The 24,819-nt window shown below is 52.8% G+C and overlaps 1 protein-coding gene across 2 annotated transcripts in view; it reads left to right on the top strand.

Moving 5' to 3' along the window:
• LOC147091433 (Y-box-binding protein 1-like) overlaps positions 1-24,571 on the top strand; it is a 78,930-nt gene extending 54,359 nt beyond the window's left edge. For both annotated transcript variants that reach the window (XM_085976785.1, XM_085976786.1), the window contains 4 exons: positions 1,394-1,503; positions 8,190-8,361; positions 18,321-18,431; positions 23,114-24,571. In XM_085976785.1, coding sequence (XP_085832911.1) covers positions 1,394-1,503; positions 8,190-8,361; positions 18,321-18,395 — 357 coding nt within the window. In that variant the 3' untranslated portion in view covers positions 18,396-18,431; positions 23,114-24,571. The remainder of the gene's footprint in view (positions 1-1,393; positions 1,504-8,189; positions 8,362-18,320; positions 18,432-23,113) is intronic.
• The last annotated feature ends 248 nt before the right edge of the window (positions 24,572-24,819 follow it).

Below are 24,819 nucleotides of genomic sequence, written 5' to 3'. Positions count from 1 at the left end.
CATAGATAGGGTAGATAAAGAGGAACTTTTCCCCTTAGTAGGGGGGTCAATAACAAGGGGGCATAGATTCAGGGTAAGAGGCAGGAGGTTTAGAGGGGATTTGAGGAGGAACTTTTTCACCCAGAGGGTGGTTGGAGTCTGGAACTCGCTGCCTGAAAGGGTGGTAGAGGCAGGAACCCTCACAACATTCAAGAAGCATTTGGATGAGCACTTGAAACACCATAGCATACAAGGCTATGGACCAAATGCTGGAAAATGGGATTAGAATAGACAGGGATTGATGGACGGCGCAGACACGATGGGCCGAAGGGCCTCTTTCTGTGCTGTAAAACTCTATGACTCTATGACATTACACTCGGTCCCTTCATCCAAGTCATTAATGGTATCTTAAAGGAGGAGAGAGAGGCAGAGAGGTTTAGGGAGGGAATTCCAGAGCTTGGGGCCTTGGCAGCTGAAGGCACGGCCGTCGATAGTTTAGCGATTAAAATCAGGGGGCGCTGGGGGGGGCGCAAGAGGCCAGAATTCGACAAGTGCAGAGATCTCGCAGGGTTGTAATATAGAAACATAGAAGATAGGAGCAGGAGTAGGCCATTCAGCCCCTTGAGCCTGTTCCACCATTTAATGAGATCATGGATGATCTTCCAAATTCAGTACCCTGTCCCTGCTTTCTCCCCATATCTCTTGATCCCTTTAGCTTTAAGAAATATATCTAACTCATTCTTCTAAACTCCAGCGAATATAAGCCTAATCGACCCAATCTCTCCTCATACATCATTCCTGCCATCCCAGGTATCAGTCTGGTGAATCTTCGCTGCACTCCCTCCATGGCAAGAACATCCTTCCTCAGATAAGGCGACCAAAACTGCACACAATACTCAAGATGTGGTCTCACCAAGGCCCTGTACAACTGCAGCAAGACATCCTTGTTCCTGTACTCGAATCCTCTCGCTACGAAGGCCAACATGCCATTTGCCTTCTTAACCGCCTGCTGCACCTGCATACTTACCTTCAGCGACTGGTGCACAAGGACACCCAGGTCTCGTTACACTTCCCCTTCTCCCAATCTATTGCCGTTCAGATAATAATCTGCCTTCCAGTTTTTGCCACCAAAGTGGATAACCTCGCATTTATTCACATTATACTGCATCTGCCCAATCACCCAACCTGTAGAGGTGAAGGAGATGACAGAGATACAGAAGGGGCGGGGGCCAGAAGGGATCTGAAAACAAGGATGAGGCCTTGCCGGGCCGGGAACCAGTGTAGCGAGCACGGTGGGGGGGCGGGGTGATGGGCGGAAGGGGGACGCGGTTCGAGTTAGGACATGGGGGGCAGCCGCGGGGGCTTCAAGGAGCATGGGATCGTACTGAGCAACTGGCCTCTCTTTCGCCAACAGGAGGAGGGTCCCGCGGAGGAGAAGGAGGGCGACAGCGTGGAGAGGGAGGAAGAAGGTCAGCGCCCCGCCCAACGAGGACCCGCCCATCGGACCCGCCCCCGGTATCCCAGGTAACCCATCGTCGGACTGACCGAAGACAGAACTCGCAGGAGCGACCCCATTAAAGTTGCTGCTAATCTCGTTCGATATCAACAACACCCGGCCAAACGCCTCGCTTAGATTCCAGCCTGTAACTCACTCCCGGGTATCTGTTATTCTATATATAAACCCCCCGAACCCCTCGATTAGATTCCAGCCTGTAACTCACTCCCGGGTATCTGTTATTCTACATATAAACCCTCCGAACCCCTCGATTAGATTCCAGCCTGTAACTCACTCCCGGGTATCTGTTATTCTATATATAAACCCCCCGAACCCCTCGATTAGATTCCAGCCTGCAACTCACTCCCGGGTATCTGTTATTCTATATATAAACCCCTCCGAACCCCTCGATTAGATTCCAGCCTGTAACTCACTCCCGGGTATCTGTTATTCTATATATAAACCCCTCCGAACCCCTCGATTAGACTCCAGCCTGTAACTCACTTCCGGGTATCTGTTATTCTATATATAAACCCCCCGATCCCCTCGCTTAGATTCCAGCCTGTAACTCACTCCTGGGTATCTGTTATTCTATATATAAACCCTCCGAACCACTCGATTAGATTCCAGTCTGTAACTCACTCCCGGGTATCTGTTATTCTATATATAAACCCCCCGAACCCCTCGATTAGATTCCAGCCTGTAACTCACTCCCGGGTATCTGTTATTCTATATATAAACCCCCCGAACCCCTCGATTAGATTCCAGCCTGTAACTCACTCCCGGGTATCTGTTATTCTATATATAAGCCCCCCGAACCCCTCGATTAGATTCCAGCCTGTAACTCACTCCCGGGTATCTGTTATTCTATATATAAACCCCCCGAACCCCTCGATTAGATTCCAGCCTGTAACTCACTCCCGGGTATCTGTTATTCTATATATAAACCCCCCGAACCCCTCGATTAGATTCCAGCCTGTAACTCACTCCCGGGTATCTGTTATTCTATATCTAAACCCCCCGAACCCCTCGATTAGATTCCAGCCTGTAACTCACTCCCGGGTATCTGTTATTCTAGATATAAACCCCCCGAACCCCGCGATTAGATTCCAGCCTGTAACTCACTACCGGGTATCAGTTATTCTATATATAAACCCCCCGAACCCCTCGATTAGATTCCAGCCTGTAACTCACTACCGGGTATCAGTTATTCTATATATAAACCCCCCGAACCCCTCGATTAGATTCCAGCCTGTAACTCACTCCCGGGTATCTGTTATTCTATATATAAACCCCCCGAACCCCTCGATTAGATTCCAGCCTGTAACTCACTCCCAGGTATCTGTTATTCTATATATAAACCCCCCGATCCCCTCGCTTAGATTCCAGCCTGTAACTCACTCCCGGGTATCTGCTATTCTATATATAAACCCCCCGAACCCCTCGATTAGATTCCAGCCTGTAACTCACTCCCGGGTATCTGTTATTCTATATATAAACCCCCGAACCCCTCGATTAGATTTCAGCCTGTAACTCACTCCCGGGTATCTGTTATTCTATATATAAACCCCCCGAACCCCTGGATTAGATTCCAGCCTGTAACTCACTCCCGGGTATCTGCTATTCTATATATAAACCCCCCGATCCCCTCGATTAGATTCCAGCCTGTAACTCACTCCCGGGTATCTGTTATTCTATATATAAACCCCCGAACCCCTCGATTAGATTCCAGCCTGTAACTCACTCTCGGTATCTGTTATTCTATATATAAACCCCCCGAACCCCTGGATTAGATTCCAGCCTGTAACTCACTCCCGGGTATCTGCTATTCTATATATAAACCCCCCGATCCCCTCGCTTAGATTCCAGCCTGTAACTCACTCCCGGGTATCTGCTATTCTATATATAAAACCCCCGATCCCCTCAATTAGATTCCAGCCTGTAACTCACTCCCGGGTATCTGTTATTCTATATATAAGCCCCCCGATCCCCTCGCTTAGATTCCAGCCTGTAACTCACTCCCGGGTATCTGCTATTCTATATATAAACCCCCCGAACCCCTCGATTAGATTCCAGCCTGTAACTCACTCCCGGGTATCTGTTATTCTATATATAAACCCCCAAACCCCTCGATTAGATTCCAGCCTGTAACTCACTCTCGGTATCTGTTATTCTATATATAAACCCCCCGAACCCCTGGATTAGATTCCAGCCTGTAACTCACTCCCGGGTATCTGCTATTCTATATATAAACCCCCGAACCCCTCGATTAGATTCCAGCCTGTAACTCACTCCCGGGTATCTGTTATTGTATATATAAACCCCCCGAACCCCTGGATTAGATTCCAGCCTGTAAATCACTCCCGGGTATCTGTTATTATTCTATATATAAACCCCCCGATCCCCTCGCTTAGATTCCAGCCTGTAACTCACTCCCGGGTATCTGCTATTCTATATATAAACCCCCGAACCCCTCGATTAGATTCCAGCCTGTAACTCACTCCCGGGTATCTGTTATTCTATATATAAACCCCCCGAACCCCTCGATTAGATTCCAGCCTGTAACTCACTCCCGGGTATCTGTTATTCTATATATAAACCCCCCGAACCCCTCGATTAGATTCCAGCCTGTAACTCACTCCCGGGTATCTGTTATTCTATATATAAACCCCCTGAACCCCTCGATTAGATTCCAGCCTGTAACTCACTCCCGGGTATCTGTTATTCTATATATAAACACCCCGAACCCCTCGATTAGATTCCAGCCTGCAACTCACTCCCGGGTATCTGTTATTCTATATATAAACCCCCTGAACCCCTCGATTAGATTCCAGCCTGCAACTCACTCCCGGGTATCTGTTATTCTATATATAAACCCCCCGAACCCCTCGATTAGATTCCAGCCTGTAACTCACTCCCGGGGATCTGTTATTCTATATATAAACCCCCCGAACCCCTCGATTAGATTCCAGCCTGTAACTCACTCCCGGGTATCTGTTATTCTATATATAAACCCCCCGAACCCCTCGATTAGATTCCAGCCTGTAACTCACTCCCGGGTATCTGTTATTCTATATATAAACCCCCTGAACCCCTCGATTAGATTCCAGCCTGCAACTCACTCCCGGGTATCTGTTATTCTATATATAAACCCCCCGAACCCCTCGATTAGATTCCAGCCTGTAACTCACTCCCGGGGATCTGTTATTCTATATATAAACCCCCCGAACCCCTCGATTAGATTCCAGCCTGTAACTCACTCCCGGGTATCTGTTATTCTATATATAAACCCCCCGAACCCCTCGATTAGATTCCAGCCTGTAACTCACTCCCGGGTATCTGTTATTCTATATATAAACCCCCCGAACCCCTCGATCAGATTCCAGCCTGCAACTCACTCCCGGGTATCTGTTATTCTATATATAAACCCCCCGAACCCCTCGATTAGATTCCAGCCTGTAACTCACTCCCGGGTATCTGTTATTCTATATATAAACCCCCCGAACACCTCGATTAGATTCCAGCCTGTAACTCACGCCCGGGTATCTGTTATTCTATATATAAACCTCCCAAACCCCTCGATTAGATTCCAGCCTGTAACTCACTCCCGGGTATCTGTTATTCTATATATAAACCCCCCGAACCCCTCGATTAGATTCCAGCCTGTAACTCACTCCCGGGTATCTGTTATTCTATATATAAGCCCCCCGAACCCCTCGATTAGATTCCAGCCTGTAACTCACTCCCGGGTATCTGTTATTCTATATATAAACCCCCCGAACCCCTCGATTAGATTCCAGCCTGTAACTCACTCCCGGGTATCTGTTATTCTATATATAAACCCCCCGAACCCCTCGATTAGATTCCAGCCTGTAACTCACTCCCGGGTATCTGTTATTCTATATCTAAACCCCCCGAACCCCTCGATTAGATTCCAGCCTGTAACTCACTCCCGGGTATCTGTTATTCTAGATATAAACCCCCCGAACCCCGCGATTAGATTCCAGCCTGTAACTCACTACCGGGTATCAGTTATTCTATATATAAACCCCCCGAACCCCTCGATTAGATTCCAGCCTGTAACTCACTACCGGGTATCAGTTATTCTATATATAAACCCCCCGAACCCCTCGATTAGATTCCAGCCTGTAACTCACTCCCGGGTATCTGTTATTCTATATATAAACCCCCCGAACCCCTCGATTAGATTCCAGCCTGTAACTCACTCCCAGGTATCTGTTATTCTATATATAAACCCCCCGATCCCCTCGCTTAGATTCCAGCCTGTAACTCACTCCCGGGTATCTGCTATTCTATATATAAACCCCCCGAACCCCTCGATTAGATTCCAGCCTGTAACTCACTCCCGGGTATCTGTTATTCTATATATAAACCCCCGAACCCCTCGATTAGATTTCAGCCTGTAACTCACTCCCGGGTATCTGTTATTCTATATATAAACCCCCCGAACCCCTGGATTAGATTCCAGCCTGTAACTCACTCCCGGGTATCTGCTATTCTATATATAAACCCCCCGATCCCCTCGATTAGATTCCAGCCTGTAACTCACTCCCGGGTATCTGTTATTCTATATATAAACCCCCGAACCCCTCGATTAGATTCCAGCCTGTAACTCACTCTCGGTATCTGTTATTTTATATATAAACCCCCCGAACCCCTGGATTAGATTCCAGCCTGTAACTCACTCCCGGGTATCTGCTATTCTATATATAAACCCCCCGATCCCCTCGCTTAGATTCCAGCCTGTAACTCACTCCCGGGTATCTGCTATTCTATATATAAAACCCCCGATCCCCTCAATTAGATTCCAGCCTGTAACTCACTCCCGGGTATCTGTTATTCTATATATAAGCCCCCCGATCCCCTCGCTTAGATTCCAGCCTGTAACTCACTCCCGGGTATCTGCTATTCTATATATAAACCCCCCGAACCCCTCGATTAGATTCCAGCCTGTAACTCACTCCCGGGTATCTGTTATTCTATATATAAACCCCCAAACCCCTCGATTAGATTCCAGCCTGTAACTCACTCTCGGTATCTGTTATTCTATATATAAACCCCCCGAACCCCTGGATTAGATTCCAGCCTGTAACTCACTCCCGGGTATCTGCTATTCTATATATAAACCCCCGAACCCCTCGATTAGATTCCAGCCTGTAACTCACTCCCGGGTATCTGTTATTGTATATATAAACCCCCCGAACCCCTGGATTAGATTCCAGCCTGTAAATCACTCCCGGGTATCTGTTATTATTCTATATATAAACCCCCCGATCCCCTCGCTTAGATTCCAGCCTGTAACTCACTCCCGGGTATCTGCTATTCTATATATAAACCCCCGAACCCCTCGATTAGATTCCAGCCTGTAACTCACTCCCGGGTATCTGTTATTCTATATATAAACCCCCCGAACCCCTCGATTAGATTCCAGCCTGTAACTCACTCCCGGGTATCTGTTATTCTATATATAAACCCCCCGAACCCCTCGATTAGATTCCAGCCTGTAACTCACTCCCGGGTATCTGTTATTCTATATATAAACCCCCTGAACCCCTCGATTAGATTCCAGCCTGTAACTCACTCCCGGGTATCTGTTATTCTATATATAAACACCCCGAACCCCTCGATTAGATTCCAGCCTGCAACTCACTCCCGGGTATCTGTTATTCTATATATAAACCCCCTGAACCCCTCGATTAGATTCCAGCCTGCAACTCACTCCCGGGTATCTGTTATTCTATATATAAACCCCCCGAACCCCTCGATTAGATTCCAGCCTGTAACTCACTCCCGGGGATCTGTTATTCTATATATAAACCCCCCGAACCCCTCGATTAGATTCCAGCCTGTAACTCACTCCCGGGTATCTGTTATTCTATATATAAACCCCCCGAACCCCTCGATTAGATTCCAGCCTGTAACTCACTCCCGGGTATCTGTTATTCTATATATAAACCCCCTGAACCCCTCGATTAGATTCCAGCCTGCAACTCACTCCCGGGTATCTGTTATTCTATATATAAACCCCCCGAACCCCTCGATTAGATTCCAGCCTGTAACTCACTCCCGGGGATCTGTTATTCTATATATAAACCCCCCGAACCCCTCGATTAGATTCCAGCCTGTAACTCACTCCCGGGTATCTGTTATTCTATATATAAACCCCCCGAACCCCTCGATTAGATTCCAGCCTGTAACTCACTCCCGGGTATCTGTTATTCTATATATAAACCCCCCGAACCCCTCGATCAGATTCCAGCCTGCAACTCACTCCCGGGTATCTGTTATTCTATATATAAACCCCCCGAACCCCTCGATTAGATTCCAGCCTGTAACTCACTCCCGGGTATCTGTTATTCTATATATAAACCCCCCGAACACCTCGATTAGATTCCAGCCTGTAACTCACGCCCGGGTATCTGTTATTCTATATATAAACCTCCCAAACCCCTCGATTAGATTCCAGCCTGTAACTCACTCCCGGGTATCTGTTATTCTATATATAAACCCCCCGAACCCCTCGATTAGATTCCAGCCTGTAACTCACTCCCGGGTATTTGTTATTCTATATATAAACCCCCCCGATCCCCTCGATTAGATTCCAGCCTGTAACTCACTCCCGGGTATCTGTTATTCTATATATAAACCCCCCCGAACCCTTGTAACTCCTGAATCTGTTTCTCGATTCTCCCAGGGGTCCACCTCGACCGCCCCAGCCAGCGCAAACCAGAGATGGTGAGGATGACAAGGAGAATCGGGACAGTGATCGAGCCCCCCACCACCAGCAACCTCGGACCTATCGCCGTCCGAACAACTACCGGAGACGGCCCAGACCTCCGAGCACCAAAACCGAGGAGAGCAAAGAGGTAAAGAAAGCTCCCTCTACACTGTCCCATCAAACACTCCCAGGGCAGGTACAGCACGGGTTAGATACAGAGTAAAGCTCCCTCTACACTGTCCCATCAAACACTCCCAGGGCAGGTACAGCACGGGTTAGATACAGAGTAAAGCTCCCTCTACACTGTCCCATCAAACACTCCCAGGGCAGGTACAGCACGGGTTAGATACAGAGTAAAGCTCCCTCTACACTGTCCCATCAAACACTCCCAGGGCAGGTACAGCACGGGTTAGATACAGAGTAAAGCTCCCTCTACACTGTCCCATCAAACACTCCCAGGGCAGGTACAGCACGGGTTAGATACAGAGTAAAGCTCCCTCTACACTGTCCCATCAAACACTCCCAGGGCAGGTACAGCACAGGTTAGATACAGAGTAAAGCTCCCTCTACACTGTCCCATCAAACACACCCAGGGCAGGTACAGCACGGGGTTAGATACAGAGTAAAGCTCACTCTACACTGTCCCATCAAACACACCCAGGGCAGGTACAGCATGGGTTAGATACAGAGTAAAGCTCCCTCTACACTGTCCCATCAAACACTCCCAGGGCAGGTACAGCACGGGGTTAGATACAGAGTAAAGCTCCCTCTACACTGTCCCATCAAACACTCCCAGGGCAGGTACAGCACGGGGTTAGATACAGAGTAAAGCTCCCTCTACACTGTCCCATCAAACACTCCCAGGGCAGGTACAGCACGGGTTAGATACAGAGTAAAGCTCCCTCTACACTGTCCCATCACACACGCGCAGGGCAGGTACAGCACGGGGTTAGATACAGAGTAAAACACCCTCTACACTGACCCATCAAACACTCCCAGGGCAGGTACAGCACGGGCTAGATACAGAGTAAAGCTCCCTCTACACTGTCACATCACACACTCGCAGGGCAGGTACAGTACGGGTTAGATACAGAGTAAAGCTCCCTCTACACTGTCCCATCAAACACTCCCAGGGCAGGTAAAGCACGGGTTAGATATAGAGTAAAACGCCCTCTACACTGTCCCATCACACACTCCCAGGGCAGGTAGAGCACGGGTTAGATACAGAGTAAAGCTCCCTCTACACTCGCCCATCAAACACTGCCAGGTCAGCTACAGCACGTGTTAGATACAGAGTAAAGCTTCCTCTAAACTCTCCCATCAAACACTCCCAGGGCAGGTACAGCATGAGTTAGATTCAGAGTAAAGCTCCCTCTACACTCTCCCATCAAACACTCCCAGGGCAGGTACAGCACGGGTTAGATACAGAGTAAAGCTCCCTCTACACTGTCCCATCACACACTCCCAGGGCAGGTACAGCACGGGTTAGATACTGAGTAAAGCTCCCTCTACACTGTCCCATCAAACACTCCCAGGGCAGGTACAGCACGGGTTAGATACAGAGTAAAGCTCCCTCTACACTGTCCCAATCAAACACTGAGGGCAGCTACAGCACGGGTTAGATACAGAGTAAAGCTCCCTCTACAATGTCCCACCAAACACTCCCAGCACAGGTACAGCACGGGTTAGATACAGAGTAAAGGTCACTCTACACTGTCCCATCACCCACTCCCAGGGCAGGTAGAGCACGGGTTAGATACAGAGTAAAGCTCCCTCTGCACTGTCCCATCAAACACTGAGGGCAGGTACAGCACGGGTTAGATACAGAGTAAAGCTCCCTCTACACTGTCCCATCAAACACTCCCAGGGCAGGTACAGCATGGGTTAGATACAGAGTAAAGCTCCCTCTACACTGTCCCATCAAACACTCCCAGGGCAGGTACAGCACGGGTTACATACAGAGTAAAGCTCCCTCTACACTGTCCCATCAAACACTCCCAGGGTACATACAGCACGGGTTAGATACAGAGTAAAGCTCCCTCTACACTGTCTCTTCAAACACTCCCAGGGCAGGTACAGCACGGGGTTAGATACAGAGTAAAACTCCCTCTACACTGTCCCATCAAACACTCCCAGGGCAGGTACAGCACGGGTTAGATACACAGTAAAGCTCCCTCTACATTGTCCCATCACACACTCGCAGGGCAGGTACAGCACGGGGTTAGATACAGAGTAAAACACCCTCTACACTGACCCATCAAACACTCCCAGGGCAGGTACAGCACGGGTTAGATACAGAGTAAAGCTCCCTCTACACTGTCCCATCACACACTCGCAGGGCAGGTACAGTACGGGTTAGATACAGAGTAAAGCTCCCTCTACACTGCCCCATCAAACACTCCCAGGGCAGGTACAGCACGGGTTAGATACAGAGTAAAGCTCCCTCTACACTGTCCCATCAAACACTCCCAGGGCAGGAAGAGCACAGGTTAGATACAGAGTAAAGCTTCCTCTACACTGTCCCACCAAACACTCCCAGGACAGGCACAGCACGGGTTAGATACAGAGTAAAGCTCCCTCTACACTGTCCCATCACCCACTCCCAGGGCAGGTAGAGCACGGGTGAGATACAGAGTAAAGCTCCCTCTACACTGCCCCATCAAACACTCCCAGGGCAGGTACAGCACAGGTTAGATACAGAGTAAAGCTCCCTCTACACTGTCCCATCAAACACTCCCAGGGCAGGTAGAGCACAGGTTAGATACAGTGTAAAGCTCCCTCTACACTGTCCCATCGAACACTCCCAGAGCACATACAGTAAGGCGTTAGATAGCGAGTGAAACTCAGGTTGGAGGGTGAGGTGTCCCACAGTTTGGTGGGTGAGGCGTCCCCACAGTTTCGGGGGTGAGGAGTCCCACAGTTTGGGGGTGAGGAGTCCCACAGTTTGGGGGTGAGGAGTCCCACAGTTTGGGGGTTGAGGACTCCCACAGTTTGGGGGGTGAGGGGTCCCCACAGTTTGGAGGGTGAGGAGTCCCACAGTTTGGGGGTTGAGGACTCCCACAGTTTGGGGGTTGAGGACTCCCACAGTTTGGGGGGTGAGGGGTCCCCACAGTTTGGGGGGTGAGGAGTCCCACAGTTTGGGGGGTGAGGAGTCCCACAGTTTGGGGGGTGAGGAGTCCCACAGTTTGGGGGGTGAGGAGTCCCACAGTTTGGGGGGTGAGGAGTCCCCACAGTTTGGGGGGTGAGGAGTCCCACAGTTTGGGGGGTGAGGAATCCCACAGTTTGGGGGGTGAGGAGTCCCCACAGTTTGGGGGGTGAGGAGTCCCACAGTTTGGGGGGTGAGGAGTCCCACAGTTTGGGGGGGTGAGGAGTCCACACAGTTTGGGGGGTGAGGAGTCCCACAGTTTGGGGGGTGAGGAGTCCCACAGTTTGGGGGGTGAGGAGTCCCACAGTTTGGGGGGTGAGGAGTCCCACAGTTTGGGGGGGTGAGGAGTCCCACAGTTTGGGGGGTGAGGAGTCCCCACAGTTTGGGGGGTGAGGAGTCCCCACAGTTTGGGGGGGTGAGGAGACCCCACAGTTTGGGGGGTGAGGAGTCCCCACAGTTTGGAGGGTGAGGAGTCCCACAGTTTGGGGGGTGAGGAGTCCCCACAGTTTGGGGGGTGTGGAGTCCCACAATTTGGGGGGTGAGGAGTCCCCACAGTTTGGGGGGGTGAGGAGTCCCCACAGTTTGGGGGGTGAGGAGTCCCACAGTTTGGGGGGTGAGGAGACCCACAGTTTGGGGGTGAGGAGTCCCACAGTTTGGGGGGTGAGGAGTCCCACAGTTTGGGGGGTGAGGAGTCCCACAGTTTGGGGGGTGAGGAGTCCCCACAGTTTGGGGGGTGAGGAGTCCCACAGTTTGGGGGCTGAGGAGTCCCACAGTTTGGGGGGGTGAGGAGTCCTACAGTTTGGGGGGTGAGGAGTCCCACAGTTTGGGGGGTGAGGAGTCCCACAGTTTGGGGGGTGAGGAGTCCCACAGTTTGGGGGGTGAGGAGTCCCACAGTTTGGGGGGTGAGGAGTCCCACAGTTTGGGGGGTGAGGAGTCCCACAGTTTGGGGGGTGAGGAGTCCCACAGTTTGGGGGGTGAGGTGTCCCCACAGTTTGGGGGATGAGGAGTCCCACAGTTTGGGGGGTGAGGAGTCCCACAGTTTGGGGGGTGAGGTGTCCCCACAGTTTGGGGGATGAGGAGTCCCACAGTTTGGGGGGTGAGGAGTCCCACAGTTTGGGGGGTGAGGAGTCCCACAGTTTGGGGGGGTGAGGAGTCCCACAGTTTGGGGGGTGAGGAGTCCCCACAGTTTGGGGGGTGAGGAGTCCCCACAGTTTGGGGGGGTGAGGAGACCCCACAGTTTGGGGGGTGAGGAGTCCCCACAGTTTGGAGGGTGAGGAGTCCCACAGTTTGGGGGGTGAGGAGTCCCCACAGTTTGGGGGGTGTGGAGTCCCACAATTTGGGGGGTGAGGAGTCCCCACAGTTTGGGGGGGTGAGGAGTCCCCACAGTTTGGGGGGTGAGGAGTCCCACAGTTTGGGGGGTGAGGAGACCCACAGTTTGGGGGTGAGGAGTCCCACAGTTTGGGGGGTGAGGAGTCCCACAGTTTGGGGGGTGAGGAGTCCCACAGTTTGGGGGGTGAGGAGTCCCCACAGTTTGGGGGGTGAGGAGTCCCACAGTTTGGGGGCTGAGGAGTCCCACAGTTTGGGGGGGTGAGGAGTCCTACAGTTTGGGGGGTGAGGAGTCCCACAGTTTGGGGGGTGAGGAGTCCCACAGTTTGGGGGGTGAGGAGTCCCACAGTTTGGGGGGTGAGGAGTCCCACAGTTTGGGGGGTGAGGAGTCCCACAGTTTGGGGGGTGAGGAGTCCCACAGTTTGGGGGGTGAGGAGTCCCACAGTTTGGGGGGTGAGGTGTCCCCACAGTTTGGGGGATGAGGAGTCCCACAGTTTGGGGGGTGAGGAGTCCCCACAGTTTGGGGGGTGAGGAGTCCCCACAGTTTGGGGGGTGAGGAGTCCCACAGTTTGGGGGGTGAGGAGTCCCCACAGTTTGGGGGGTGAGGAGTCCCACAGTTTGGGGGGTGAGGAGTCCCCACAGTTTGGGGGGTGAGGAGTCCCCACAGTTTGTGGGGGTGAGGAGACCCACAGTTTGGGGGGTGAGGAGTCCCCACAGTTTGGGGGTGAGGAGTCCCACAGTTTGGGGGGGTGAGGAGTCCCACAGTTTGGGGGGTGAGGAGCCCCACAGTTTGGGGGGTGAGGAGTCCCACAGTTTGGGGGGTGAGGAGTCCCCACAGTTTGGGGGGTGAGGTGTCCCACAGTTTGGGGGGTGAGGAGTCCCACAGTTTGGGGGGTGAGGAGACCCCACAGTTTGGGGGGTGAGGAGTCCCCACAGTTTGGGGGGGTGAGGAGTCCCACAGTTTGGAGGGTGAGGAGTCCCACAGTTTGGGGGGTGAGGAGACCCCACAGTTTGGGGGGTGAGGAGTCCCCACAGTTTGGGGGGTGAGGAGTCCCCACAGTTTGGGGGGTGAGGAGTCCCCACAGTTTGTGGGGGTGAGGAGTCCCCACAGTTTGGGGGGTGAGGAGTCCCCACAGTTTGGGGGTGAGGAGTCCCACAGTTTGGGGGGGTGAGGAGTCCCACAGTTTGGGGGGTGAGGAGCCCCACAGTTTGGGGGGTGAGGAGTCCCACAGTTTGGGGGGTGAGGAGTCCCCACAGTTTGGGGGGTGAGGTGTCCCACAGTTTGGGGGGTGAGGAGTCCCACAGTTTGGGGGGTGAGGAGACCCCACAGTTTGGGGGGTGAGGAGTCCCCACAGTTTGGGGGGGTGAGGAGTCCCACAGTTTGGAGGGTGAGGAGTCTCACAGTTTGGGGGGTGAGGAGTCCCACAGTTTGAGGGGTGAGGAGTCCCACAGTTTGGGGGGGTGAGGAGTCCCACAGTTTGGGGGGTGAGGAGTCCCACAGTTTGAGGGGTGAGGAGTCCCACAGTTTGGGGGGTGAGGAGTCCCCACAGTTTGGGGGGTGAGGAGACCCCACAGTTTGGGGGGTGAGGAGTCCCCACAGTTTGGGGGGGTGAGGAGTCCCACAGTTTCGGGGGGTGAGGAGTCCCACAGTTTGGGGGTGAGGAGCCCCACAGTTTGGGGGGTGAGGAGTCCCCCAGTTTGGGGGTGAGGAGTCCCACAGTTTGGGGTGGTGAGGAGTCCCACAGTTTGGAGGGTGAGGAGTCCCACAGTTTGGGGAGGTGAGGAGTCCCACAGTTTGGGGGGTGAGGAGTCCCACAGTTTGGGGGGTGAGGAGTCCCCACAGTTTGGGGGTTGAGGAGTCCCCACAGTTTGGGGGGGTGAGGAGTCCCCACAGTTTGGGGGGTGAGGAGCCCCCACAGTTTGGGGGGTGAGGAGCCCCCACAGTTTGGAGGGTGAGGAGTCCCCACAGTTTGGGGGGTGAGCAGTCCCACAGTTTGGGGGGTGAGGAGTCCCACAGTTTGGGGGTGAGGAGTCCCACAGTTTGGGGGGTGAGGAGTCCCCACAGTTTGGGGGGTGAGGAGTCCCCACAGTTTGGAGGGTGAGGAGTCCCCACAGTTTGGGGGGTGAGCAGTCCCACAGTTTGGGGGGTGAAGAGTCCCACAGTTTGTGGGGTGAGGAGTCCCACAGTTTGGGGTGTGAGGAGTCCCACAGTTTGGGGGGTGAGGAGTCCCACAGTTTGGGGGGTGAGGAGTCCCACAGTTTGGGGGGTGAGGAGTCCCACAGTTTGGGGGGTGAGGAGTCCCCACAGTTTGGGGATGAGGAGTTCTGCAGTTTGGGGGTGAAGAGTCCCACAGTTTGGAGGGTGAGGAGTCCCACAGTTTGGGAGGTGAGGAGTCCCACAGTTTGGGGGATGAGGAGTCCCACAGTTTGGGGGGTGAGGAGTCCCACAGTTTGGGGATGAGCAGTCCCACAGTTTGGGGGGTGAGGAGTCCCACAGTTTGGGGGGTGAGGAGTCCCCACAGTTTGGGGGTGAGGAGTCCCACAGTTTGGGGGGTGAGGAGTCCCCACAGTTTGGGGGTGAGGAGTCCCACAGTTTGGGGGGTGAGGAGTCCCCACAGTTTGGGGGGTGAGGAGTCCCACAGTTTGGGGGGTGAGGAGTCCCACAGTTTGGGGGGTGAGGAGTCCCCACAGTTTGGGGGGTGAGGAGTCCCACAGTTTGGGAGGTGAGGAGTCCCCACAGTTTGGGGGGTGAGGAGTCCCACAGTTTGGCGGGTGAGGAGTTCCACAGTTTGTGGGGTGAGGAGTCCCCACAATTTGGGGGGTGAGGAGTCCCCACAGTTTGGAGGGTGAGGAGTCCCCACAGTTTGGAGGGTGAGGAGTCCCCACAGTTTGGGGGGGTGAGGAGTCCCCACAGTTTGGGGGTGAGGAGTTCTGCAGTTTGGGGGTGAGGAGTCCCACAGTTTGGGGATGAGGAGTTCTGCAGTTTGGGGGTGAAGAGTCCCACAGTTTGGGGGGTGAGGAGTCCCACAGTTTGGGGATGAGGAGTTCTGCAGTTTGGGGGGTGAGGAGTCCCCACAGTTTGGGGGGTGAGGAGTCCCACAGTTTGGGGATGAGGAGTTCTGCAGTTTGGGGGTGAAGAGTCCCACAGTTTGGGGGGTGAGGAGTGCCACAGTTTGGGGATGAGGAGTTCTGCAGTTTGGGGGGTGAGGAGTCGCCACAGTTTGGGGGGTGAGGAGTCGCCACAGTTTGGGGGGTGAGGAATCCCCACAATTTGGGGGGTGAGGAGTCCCACAGTTTGGGGGGTGAGGAGTCCCACAGTTTGGGGGGTGAGGAGTCCCACAGTTTGGGGGGTGAGGAGTCCCACAGTTTGGGGGGTGAGGAGTCCCACAGTTTGGGGGGTGAAGAGTCCCACAATTTGGGGGGTGAGGAGTCCCACAGTTTGGGGATGAGCTGTCCCACAGTTTGGGGGGTGAGGAGTCCCCACAGTTTGGGGGGTGAGGAGTCCCACAGTTTGGGGGGTGAGGAGTCCCACAGTTTGTGGGGTGAGCAGTCCCACAGTTTGGGGGTGAGGAGTCCCACAGTTTGGGGGGTGAGGAGTCCCACAGTTTGGGGGGTGAGGAGTCCCCACAGTTTGGGGGTGAGGAGTCCCACAGTTTGGGGGGTGAGGAGTCCCCACAGTTTGGGGGTGAGGAGTCCCACAGTTTGGGGGGTGAGGAGTCCCCACAGTTTGGGGGGTGAGGAATCCCACAGTTTGGGAGGTGAGGAGTCCCCACAGTTTGGGGGGTGAGGAGTCCCACAGTTTGGGGGGTGAGGAGTCCCCACAGTTTGGGGGGGTGAGGAGTCCCCACAGTTTGGGGGGTGAGGAGTCCCACAGTTTGGGGCGTGAGGAGTCCCACAGTTTGGGGGGTGAGGAGTCCCACAGTTTGGGGGGTGAGGAGTCCCACAGTTTGGGGGGTGAGGAGTCCCCACAGTTTGGGGGGGTGAGGAGTCCCACAATTTGGGGGGTGAGGAGTCCCACAGTTTGGGAGGGTGAGGAGTCCCACAGTTTGGGGGGTGAGGAGTCCCACAGTTTGGGGGGTGAGGAGTCCCACAGTTTGGGGGGTGAGGAGTCCCACAGTTTGGGAGGGTGAGGAGTCCCACAGTTTGGGGGGGTGAGGAGTCCCACAGTTTGGGGGGTGAGGAGTCCCACAGTTTGGGGGGGTGAGGAGTCCCACAGTTTGGGGGGTGAGGAGTCCCACAGTTTGAGGGGTGAGGAGTCCCACAGTTTGGGGGGTGAGGTGTCCCCACAGTTTGGGGGATGAGGAGTCCCACAGTTTGGAGGCAATGGGAAAGATTGAGTTAGTCTGGGAGCCAGTTTGATTCATTCTAATGCAGCGAGGAGGGAGAATGAGACTGAGGATTTTGAACTGGGGAGAAATAAGAGAGGAAATTTCTGACAAGATGTGAGCAGAGCTGGTTTGATAAGCGAGAGAGAGAGAGGGAGTGGGGTAAGATCGGGCAGAGAGAGAGAGGTGGAGGGAGGGGGCAAGATGGGGCAGAGAGGGAGAGATGGAGGGGTGAAAATTTGGCAGAGAAAGAGAGAGAGAGAGAGAGAGAGGGAGGGGGAAGATGGGGCAGAGAAGGAGAGATGGAGGGGTGAAGATTTGGCAGAGAAAGAGAGAGAGAGAGGGAGGGGGAAGATGGGGCAGAGAAGGAGAGATGGAGGGGTGAAGATTTGGCAGAGAGAGAGAGGGGGGGGAGGGGGAAGATGGGGCAGAGAAGGAGAGATGGAGGGGTGAAGATTTGGCAGAGAGAGAGAGGGAGGGGGAAGATGGGGCAGAGAAGGAGAAATGGAGGGGTGAAGATTTGGCAGAGAAAGAGAGAGAGGGAGAGAGAGAGAGAGGGAGGGGTAAGATGGGGCAGAGAAGGAGAGATGGAGGGGTGAAGATTTGGCAGAGAGAGAGAGAGGGGGGGAGGGGGAAGATGGGGCAGAGAAGGAGAGATGGAGGGGTGAAGATTTGGCAGAGAGAGAGAGAGGGGGGGAGGGGGAAGATGGGGCAGAGAAGGAGAGATGGAGGGGTGAAGATTTGGCAGAGAAAGAGAGAGAGAGAGAGAGGGAGGGCGATGATGGGGCAGAGAAGGAGAGATGGAGGGGTGAAGATTTGGCAGAGAAAGAGAGAGAGAGAGAGAGAGGGAGGGGGAAGATGGGGCAGAGAAGGAGAGATGGAGGGGTGAAGATTTGGCAGAGAAAGAGAGAGAGAGAGGGAGGGGGAAGATGGGGGAGAGATGGAGGGGTGAAGATTTGGCAGAGAAAGAGAGAGGGAGGGGGAAGATGGGGCAGAGAAGGAGAGATGGGGGGCAAAGATGGGGCAGAGAGAGAGAGGGAGGGGGGAAGATGGGCAAGAGAGAGCGAGAGGGAGGGGGGATGATGGGCGAGAGAGAGGGAGGGAAACATAGGACAGAGAAAGAGCAGAAATGAGATGAGGTAGAGAGAGAGAGAGAGGGAAAGATGAGGCAGAGAGAGAGAGAGAGGGAGGTTGGAGAGAGGGGTGAGTGGGAGCGCGATCCGTTTCTTGTTTGCAGTCCCACACAGAGCTGCCGATGATATTATCTTCACGGACATCTGACTGATCTCTCTCTCTCCTTCCCCTCCCTAGCCCCAGAACAAAGAGACTGAGAAGGCAACTGAAACACCGGCCCCTCCTCCCGAACAGGCCCCAACCAGCGAGTGAAGACCTGGTCCCAGGCACCCCTGTCATCAAAGGCGGGTGAGTAGAGTCAGGAAAGGCCCCTGCTTTTTTATTTTGTGTGGGGCCTAATTTGCAACTGTGAGAAATGCGGTTTCGAACCCCTCGTAATTTTGAACTTGCCTAATTCACGGGAACGTCGTAGATCACACGAGGGTTATGGAGGAGATTTACCAGGACGGTACCAGGGATGAGGGACTTCAGTTACGTGGAGAGACTGGAGAAGTTGGGGTTGTTCTCCTTAGAGCAGAGAAGGTTAAGGGGGAGATTGACCAGAATGGTACCAGGGATGAGTGACTTCAGTTCTGTGGAGAGACTGGAGAAGCTGGGATTGTTCTCCTTGGAGCAGAGAAGGTTAAGGGGGAGATTGACCAGAGTGGTACCAGGGATGAGGGACTTCAGTTACGTGGAGAGACTGGAGAAGCTGGGATTGTTCTCCTTAGAGCAGACAAGGTTAAGGGGGAGATTTAATAGAGGTGTTCAAAATTATGAGGAATTTTGGTGGTTTAAATAAGGAGAAACTGTTTCCAGTGGCCAGGAGGGTCAGTAACCAGAGAGCAGAGATTTAAGGTGATTGGCAAAGGAACCAGAGGGAGAGATGAGGAGAACCTTGGAACAGAGGAGGTTGAGGGGAGACCTTATTGAGGTGTATAAAATTGAGGGGCATCGATAAAAGTGGATAGAAAGGACCTATTTCCCTTAGCAGAGGGGTCAAAAACCAGGGGGCACAGATTTAAAGTAATTGGGGGAAGGTTTAGAGGGGATTTGAGGGGAAATTTCTTCACCCAGAGGGTTGTGGGGGTCTGGAACTCACTGCCTGAAAGGGTGGTAGAGGCAGGAACACTAACCACATTTAAAAAGTACTTGGATGTGCCCTTGGGATGCTCGAACCTGCAGGGCTACGGACCAAGAGCTGGGAAGTGGGATTAGGCTGGGATAGCTCTTTGTTGGCCGGCGCGGACACGATGGGCCAAAGTGGCCTCCTTCCGTGCTGTCACTTTCTATGATTCTATATGAAATTATTTAGCGCAGCGAGTTGTTGTGATCTGGAATGCGCTGCCTGAAAGGGCGGTGGGAGCAGATTCAATAGTAACTTTCAAAAGGGGAATCGGATAAACACTTCAACAGGAAACATGTGTGTGCTGTGAGGAGGATGCCAAGAAACTCCAGGATGATTTGGACAGGTTGGGTGATTGGGCAGATGCAGTATAATGTGGATAAATGCGAGGTTATCCACTTTGGTGCCAAAAACAGGAAGGCAGATTATTATCTGAATGGCAATAGATTGGGAGAAAGGGAAGTGCAACGAGACCTGGGTGTCCTTGTGCACCAATCGCTGAAGGTAAGCATGCAGGTGCAGCAGGCGGTTAAGAAGGCAAATGGTATGTTGGCCTTCGTAGCGAGAGGATTCGAGTACAGGAACAAGGATGTCTTGCTGCAGTTGTACAGGGCCTTGGTGAGACCACACCTTGAGTATTGTGTGCAGTTTTGGTCGCCTTATCTGAGGAAGGATGTTCTTGCCATGGAGAGAGTGCAGTGAAGATTCACCAGACTGATACCTGGGATGGCAGGAATGACTTATGAAGAGAGATTGGGTCGATTGGGCTTATACTCGCTGGAGTTTAGAAGAATGAGAGGGGATCTCATTGAAACTTATAATATTCTAACAGGACTAGACAGACTAGATGCAGGAAGGATGTTCCCGATGGTCGGGGAGTCCAGAACCAGGGGTCACAGTCTAAGGATAAGGGGTAAGCCATTTAGGACAGAGATGAGGAGGAATTTCTTCACCCAGAGAGTGGTGAACCTGTGGAACTCTCTACCACAGAAGGCAGTAGAGGCCAATTCATTAAATATATTCAAGAAGGAGTTGGATATATTTCGCACCGAGTCCCGATCACCCATCACCCCTGTGCTCACACAGCTACATTGGCCCCCGGTTAAGCAACGCCTCGATAATAAAATTCCCATCCTTGTTTTCAAATATCTCTGTAACCTCCTCCAGCCCCTACAAGCCTCCCTATCCCTGTAACCTCCTCCAGTCCCTACAACCCTCCCTATCTCTGTAACCTCCTCCAGCCCCTACAACCCTCCCTCTCTCTGTAACCTCCTCCAGCCCCTACAACCCTCCCTATCTCTGTAACCTCCTGCAGCCCTTACATCCCTCCCTATCTCTGTAACCTCCTGCAGCCCCAACAACCCTCCCTCTCTCTGTAACCTCCTCCAGCCCCTACAACCTCCCTATCTCTGTAACCTCCTGCAGCCCTTACATCCCTCCCTATCTCTGTAACCCCCTCCAGCCCCTACAAACCTCCCGATCTCTGTAACCTCCTCCAGCCCCTACAACCCTCCCTATCTCTGTAACCTCCTGCAGCCCTTACATCCCTCCCTATCTCTGTAACCCCCTCCAGCCCCTACAAACCTCCCGATCTCTGTAACCTCCTCCAGCCCCTACAACCCTCCCTATCTCTGGAACCTCCTCCAGCCCCTACAACCCTCCCTATCTCTGTAACCTCCTCCAGCCCCTAAAACCCTCCCTATTTCTGTAACCTCCTCCAGCTCCTACAACCCTCGCTATCTCTGTAACTTGCTCCAGCCCCTACAACCCTCTCTATCCCTGTAACCTCCTCCAGCCCCTAAAACCTCCCTATCTCTGTAACCTCCTCCAACCCCTACAACCTCCCTATCTCTAATTTGCTCCAACCCCTACAACCCTCCCTATCTCTGTAACCTCCTCCAGCCCCTACAACGCTCTCTATCCCTGTAACCTCCTCCAGCCCCTACAACCCTCCCTATCTCTGTAACCTCCTCCAGCCCCTACAACCTCCCTATCTCTAATTTGCTCCAGCCCCTACAACCCTCCCTATCTCTGTAACCTCCTCCAGCCCCTACAACGCTCCCTATCCCTGTAACCTCCTCCAGCCCCTACAACCTCCCTATCTCTGTAACCTCCTCCAGCCCCTACAACCTCCCTATCGCTGTAACTTGCTCCAGCCCCTACAACCCTCCCTATCTCTCGAACCTCCTCCAGCCCCAACAACCATCTCTATCTCTGTAACCTTCTCCAGCCACTACAACCCTCCCTATCTCTGTAACCTCCTCCAGCCCCTACAACCCTCCCTCTCTCTGTAACCTCCTCCAGCCCCTACAACTCTCCCTATCTCTGGAACCTGCTCCAGCCCCTACAACCCTCCCTATCTCTGTAACCTCCTTCAGCCCCTACAACCCTCCCTATCTCTGTAACCTCCTCCAGCCCCTACAACCCTCCCTATCTCTGTAACCTCCTCCAGCCCCTACAACCCTCCCTATCTCTGTAACCTCCTCCAGCCCCTACACCCCTCCCTATCTCTGTAACCTCCTCCAGCCCCTACAACCCTCCCATCTCTGTAAACTCCTCCAGCCCCTACAAACCTCCCTGTCTCTGTAACCTCCTCCAGCCTCTACAACCATCCCTATCTCTGTAACTTCCTCTAGCCCGTACAACAGTCCCTATTTCTGTAACCCTCTCCAGCCACTACAACCCTCCCTGTCTCTGTAATCCCCTCCAGCCCCTATAACCCTCCCTATCTTTGTAACCTCCTCCAGCCACTACAACCCACCCTATCTCTGTAACCTCCTCCAGCCCCTACAACCCTCCCTATCTCTGTAACCTCCTCCAGCCCCTACACCCCTCCCTATCTCTGTAACCTCCTCCAGCCCCTACAACCCTCCCATCTCTGTAAACTCCTCCAGCCTCTACAACCCTCCCTATCCCTGTAACCTCCTCCAGCCCCTACAACCCTCCCTATCCCTGTAACCTCCTCCAGCCCCTACATCCCTCCCTATCCCTGTAACCACCACCAGCACCTACAACCCTCCCTATCTCTGTAACCTCCTCCAGCCCCTACAACCCTCCCTATCCCTGTAACCTCCTCCAGCCCCTACAACTCTCCCGATTTCTGTAACCTTCTCCAGCCTCTACAACCCTCCCTATCTCTGTAACCACCTCCAGCCCCTACAACCTTCCCTACCTCTGTAACCTCCTCCAGCCCCTACAACCCTCCCTATCTCGGTAACCTCCTCCAGCCCCTACAACCCTCCCTATCTCTGTAACCTCCTCCAGCCCCTACAACCCTCCCTATCTCTGTAACCTCCTCCAGTCCCTACAACCCTCCCTATCTCTGTAACCTCCTCCAGCCCCTACAACCCTCCCTATCTCTGTAACTTCCTCCAGCCCCTACAACCCTCCCTATCCCTGTAACCTCCTCCAGCCCCTACAACCCTCCCTATCCCTGTAACCTCCTCCAGCCCCTACAACCCTCCCTATCCCTGTAACCTCCTCCAGCCCCTACAACCCTCCGAGATCTCGGCACTCCTCTGATTCTGCCCTCTTGAGCTTCCCCGATTTCCATCGCTCCTCCATTGGCGGCCGTGCCTTCAGCTGCCTGGGCCCCAAGCTCTGGAATTCCCTTCCTAAACGTCTCCGCCTCTCTCTCCTCCTTTAAGACGCTCCTTAAAACCTACCTCTTTGACCTGGCTTATGGTCACCTGTCCTAATATCATCTTATGTGGCTCGGTGTCAAATTTTGTTTGGTAATCGCTCCTGCAAAGCGCCTTGGGATGTTCTGCTGCTGAAAGCCGCAATATAAATGCAAGTTGTTGTTGTAATACTCTGAACTTGATGTGTAATCCCTTTCTCTTACCTGTGTTCTCCCGTCCCTCAGGTGTCTTGACTTCCAAACGAAAGAAAAAGACCTGGAAACAAATCAACAAAGCAATAAGACCTCAACCCACAAACAACCTTCGAACAGCCACGCCAGGAAATGGAGGAGGGGGCAAAAGGGAGGAATAACAAAGAACACTACAGAAAAAAAGGGGGGTTTATCAATTCTGCCCCACAATCCCCAAAACAATCCCCCCCCCCCACCTCCCCTGATTTGAATCGAACTCACCCGGCGGGAACAGGTTTTACTATCTATCACCAATAAAATCTAGGCCGTTTAGAACATAAATTGCTCTGTCCGTGTTAATAATGGAAATTTCCTATGTAAAAGTGTCACGTTACAGCGCCGCCGGTGGCAGGAGTGTGCAATTACTGCGTGACCGTTTACATAGGGATTTCCCATTATAAAGATGTTTATTCCTGATATTAACCTCCATCGAACACCCAAGGAGCCTCCATTTTCTATCGGGGGCGGGAAGGTGAATTAAAATTTTCAACAAACAAACAAATTACGAGATTGTAATCCTGTGCGATAAAAGTTCCAAAATTTGGGATTGATTGGTCAAAGTGGGGAGGGGGGGGATTAATTGTTCCAGTGTCGTAATTTAGTCCGCCGTTTGAAAGTTCTACCTCTCTATCCTTCTATTACATTATTAATCAGCCGTGGCTCAGTGGGCAGCACCCTCGCCTCTGAATCAGAAGGTTGTGAGTTCAAGTCCCACTCCAGAGACTTGAGCACAAAAATCTAGGCTGACACTCCCAGTGCGGTGCCGAGGGAGTGCCGCACTGTCGGAGGTGCCGTCTTTCGGATGAGACGATAAACCGAGGTCCCGTCTGCCCTCTCAGGTGGACGTAAAAGATCCCACGGGCACTATTTCGAAGAAGAGCAGGGGAGTTCTCCCCGGTGTCCTGGGACCAATATTTATCCCTCAAAGCAACACCACTAACAAACAGATGATTTGGTTATTATCACATTGCTGTTTGTGGGAGCTTGCTGTGCGCAAGTTGGCTGCCGCGTTTCCTACATTGAGAGCAGTGACTACACGTCAAAAAGCACTTAATTGGCTGCAGTGCGCTGTGGGACATCCAGTGGTTGTGAAAGGCGCTATAGAAATGCAAGCCTTTTTTTAAGATGGACAGAGGAAATTTATATTGGTCACTCCCTATGTAATCGTGTCACGGTGCAATGGCACCCTCCTGCCAGTGGTGGCGCTGTAACGTGACCCGTTTACATAGCACAATTCCATTACTAATGTTGACATAGGAATATACAATGGGTAAAATTGACCGGGAGTGGGAAAAGACATAAGATTTCTAATATATAATCTAGATATTTTTATGTTAGATCTTTTTTTTTTACTTTGTAAACCGCCCCGCCCCCTCTTTTTAACAGTCATCCTTTGCCCCCTCCAACATTTGTGACACCTGCATAGAATAAAGCAGAGATAATGAGCACAAATTGTGTTGTTGTAAGTCTTGCGTCACTTCTTATCAACATTATTTCTGTATACGCACAGGAGCTGACAACTGAGACGCACTCGGGCTATACAGGAGCTGACACTGAGACACACACACGGGCCGTACAGGAGCTGACACTGAGACACACACACGGGCCGTACAGGAGCTGACACTCAAACAAACACACGGGCTGCACAGGAGCTAACACTGAGACACACACACGGGCCATACAGGAGCTAACACTGAGAC

Source organism: Somniosus microcephalus, unplaced genomic scaffold, assembly GCF_052327205.1.
Source record: "Somniosus microcephalus isolate GS21.2 unplaced genomic scaffold, FLI_Smic_1.0 unresolved_chr3, whole genome shotgun sequence".
NCBI lineage: Eukaryota > Metazoa > Chordata > Chondrichthyes > Squaliformes > Somniosidae > Somniosus > Somniosus microcephalus.
This window is presented reverse-complemented; position numbering and strand designations above follow the sequence as displayed.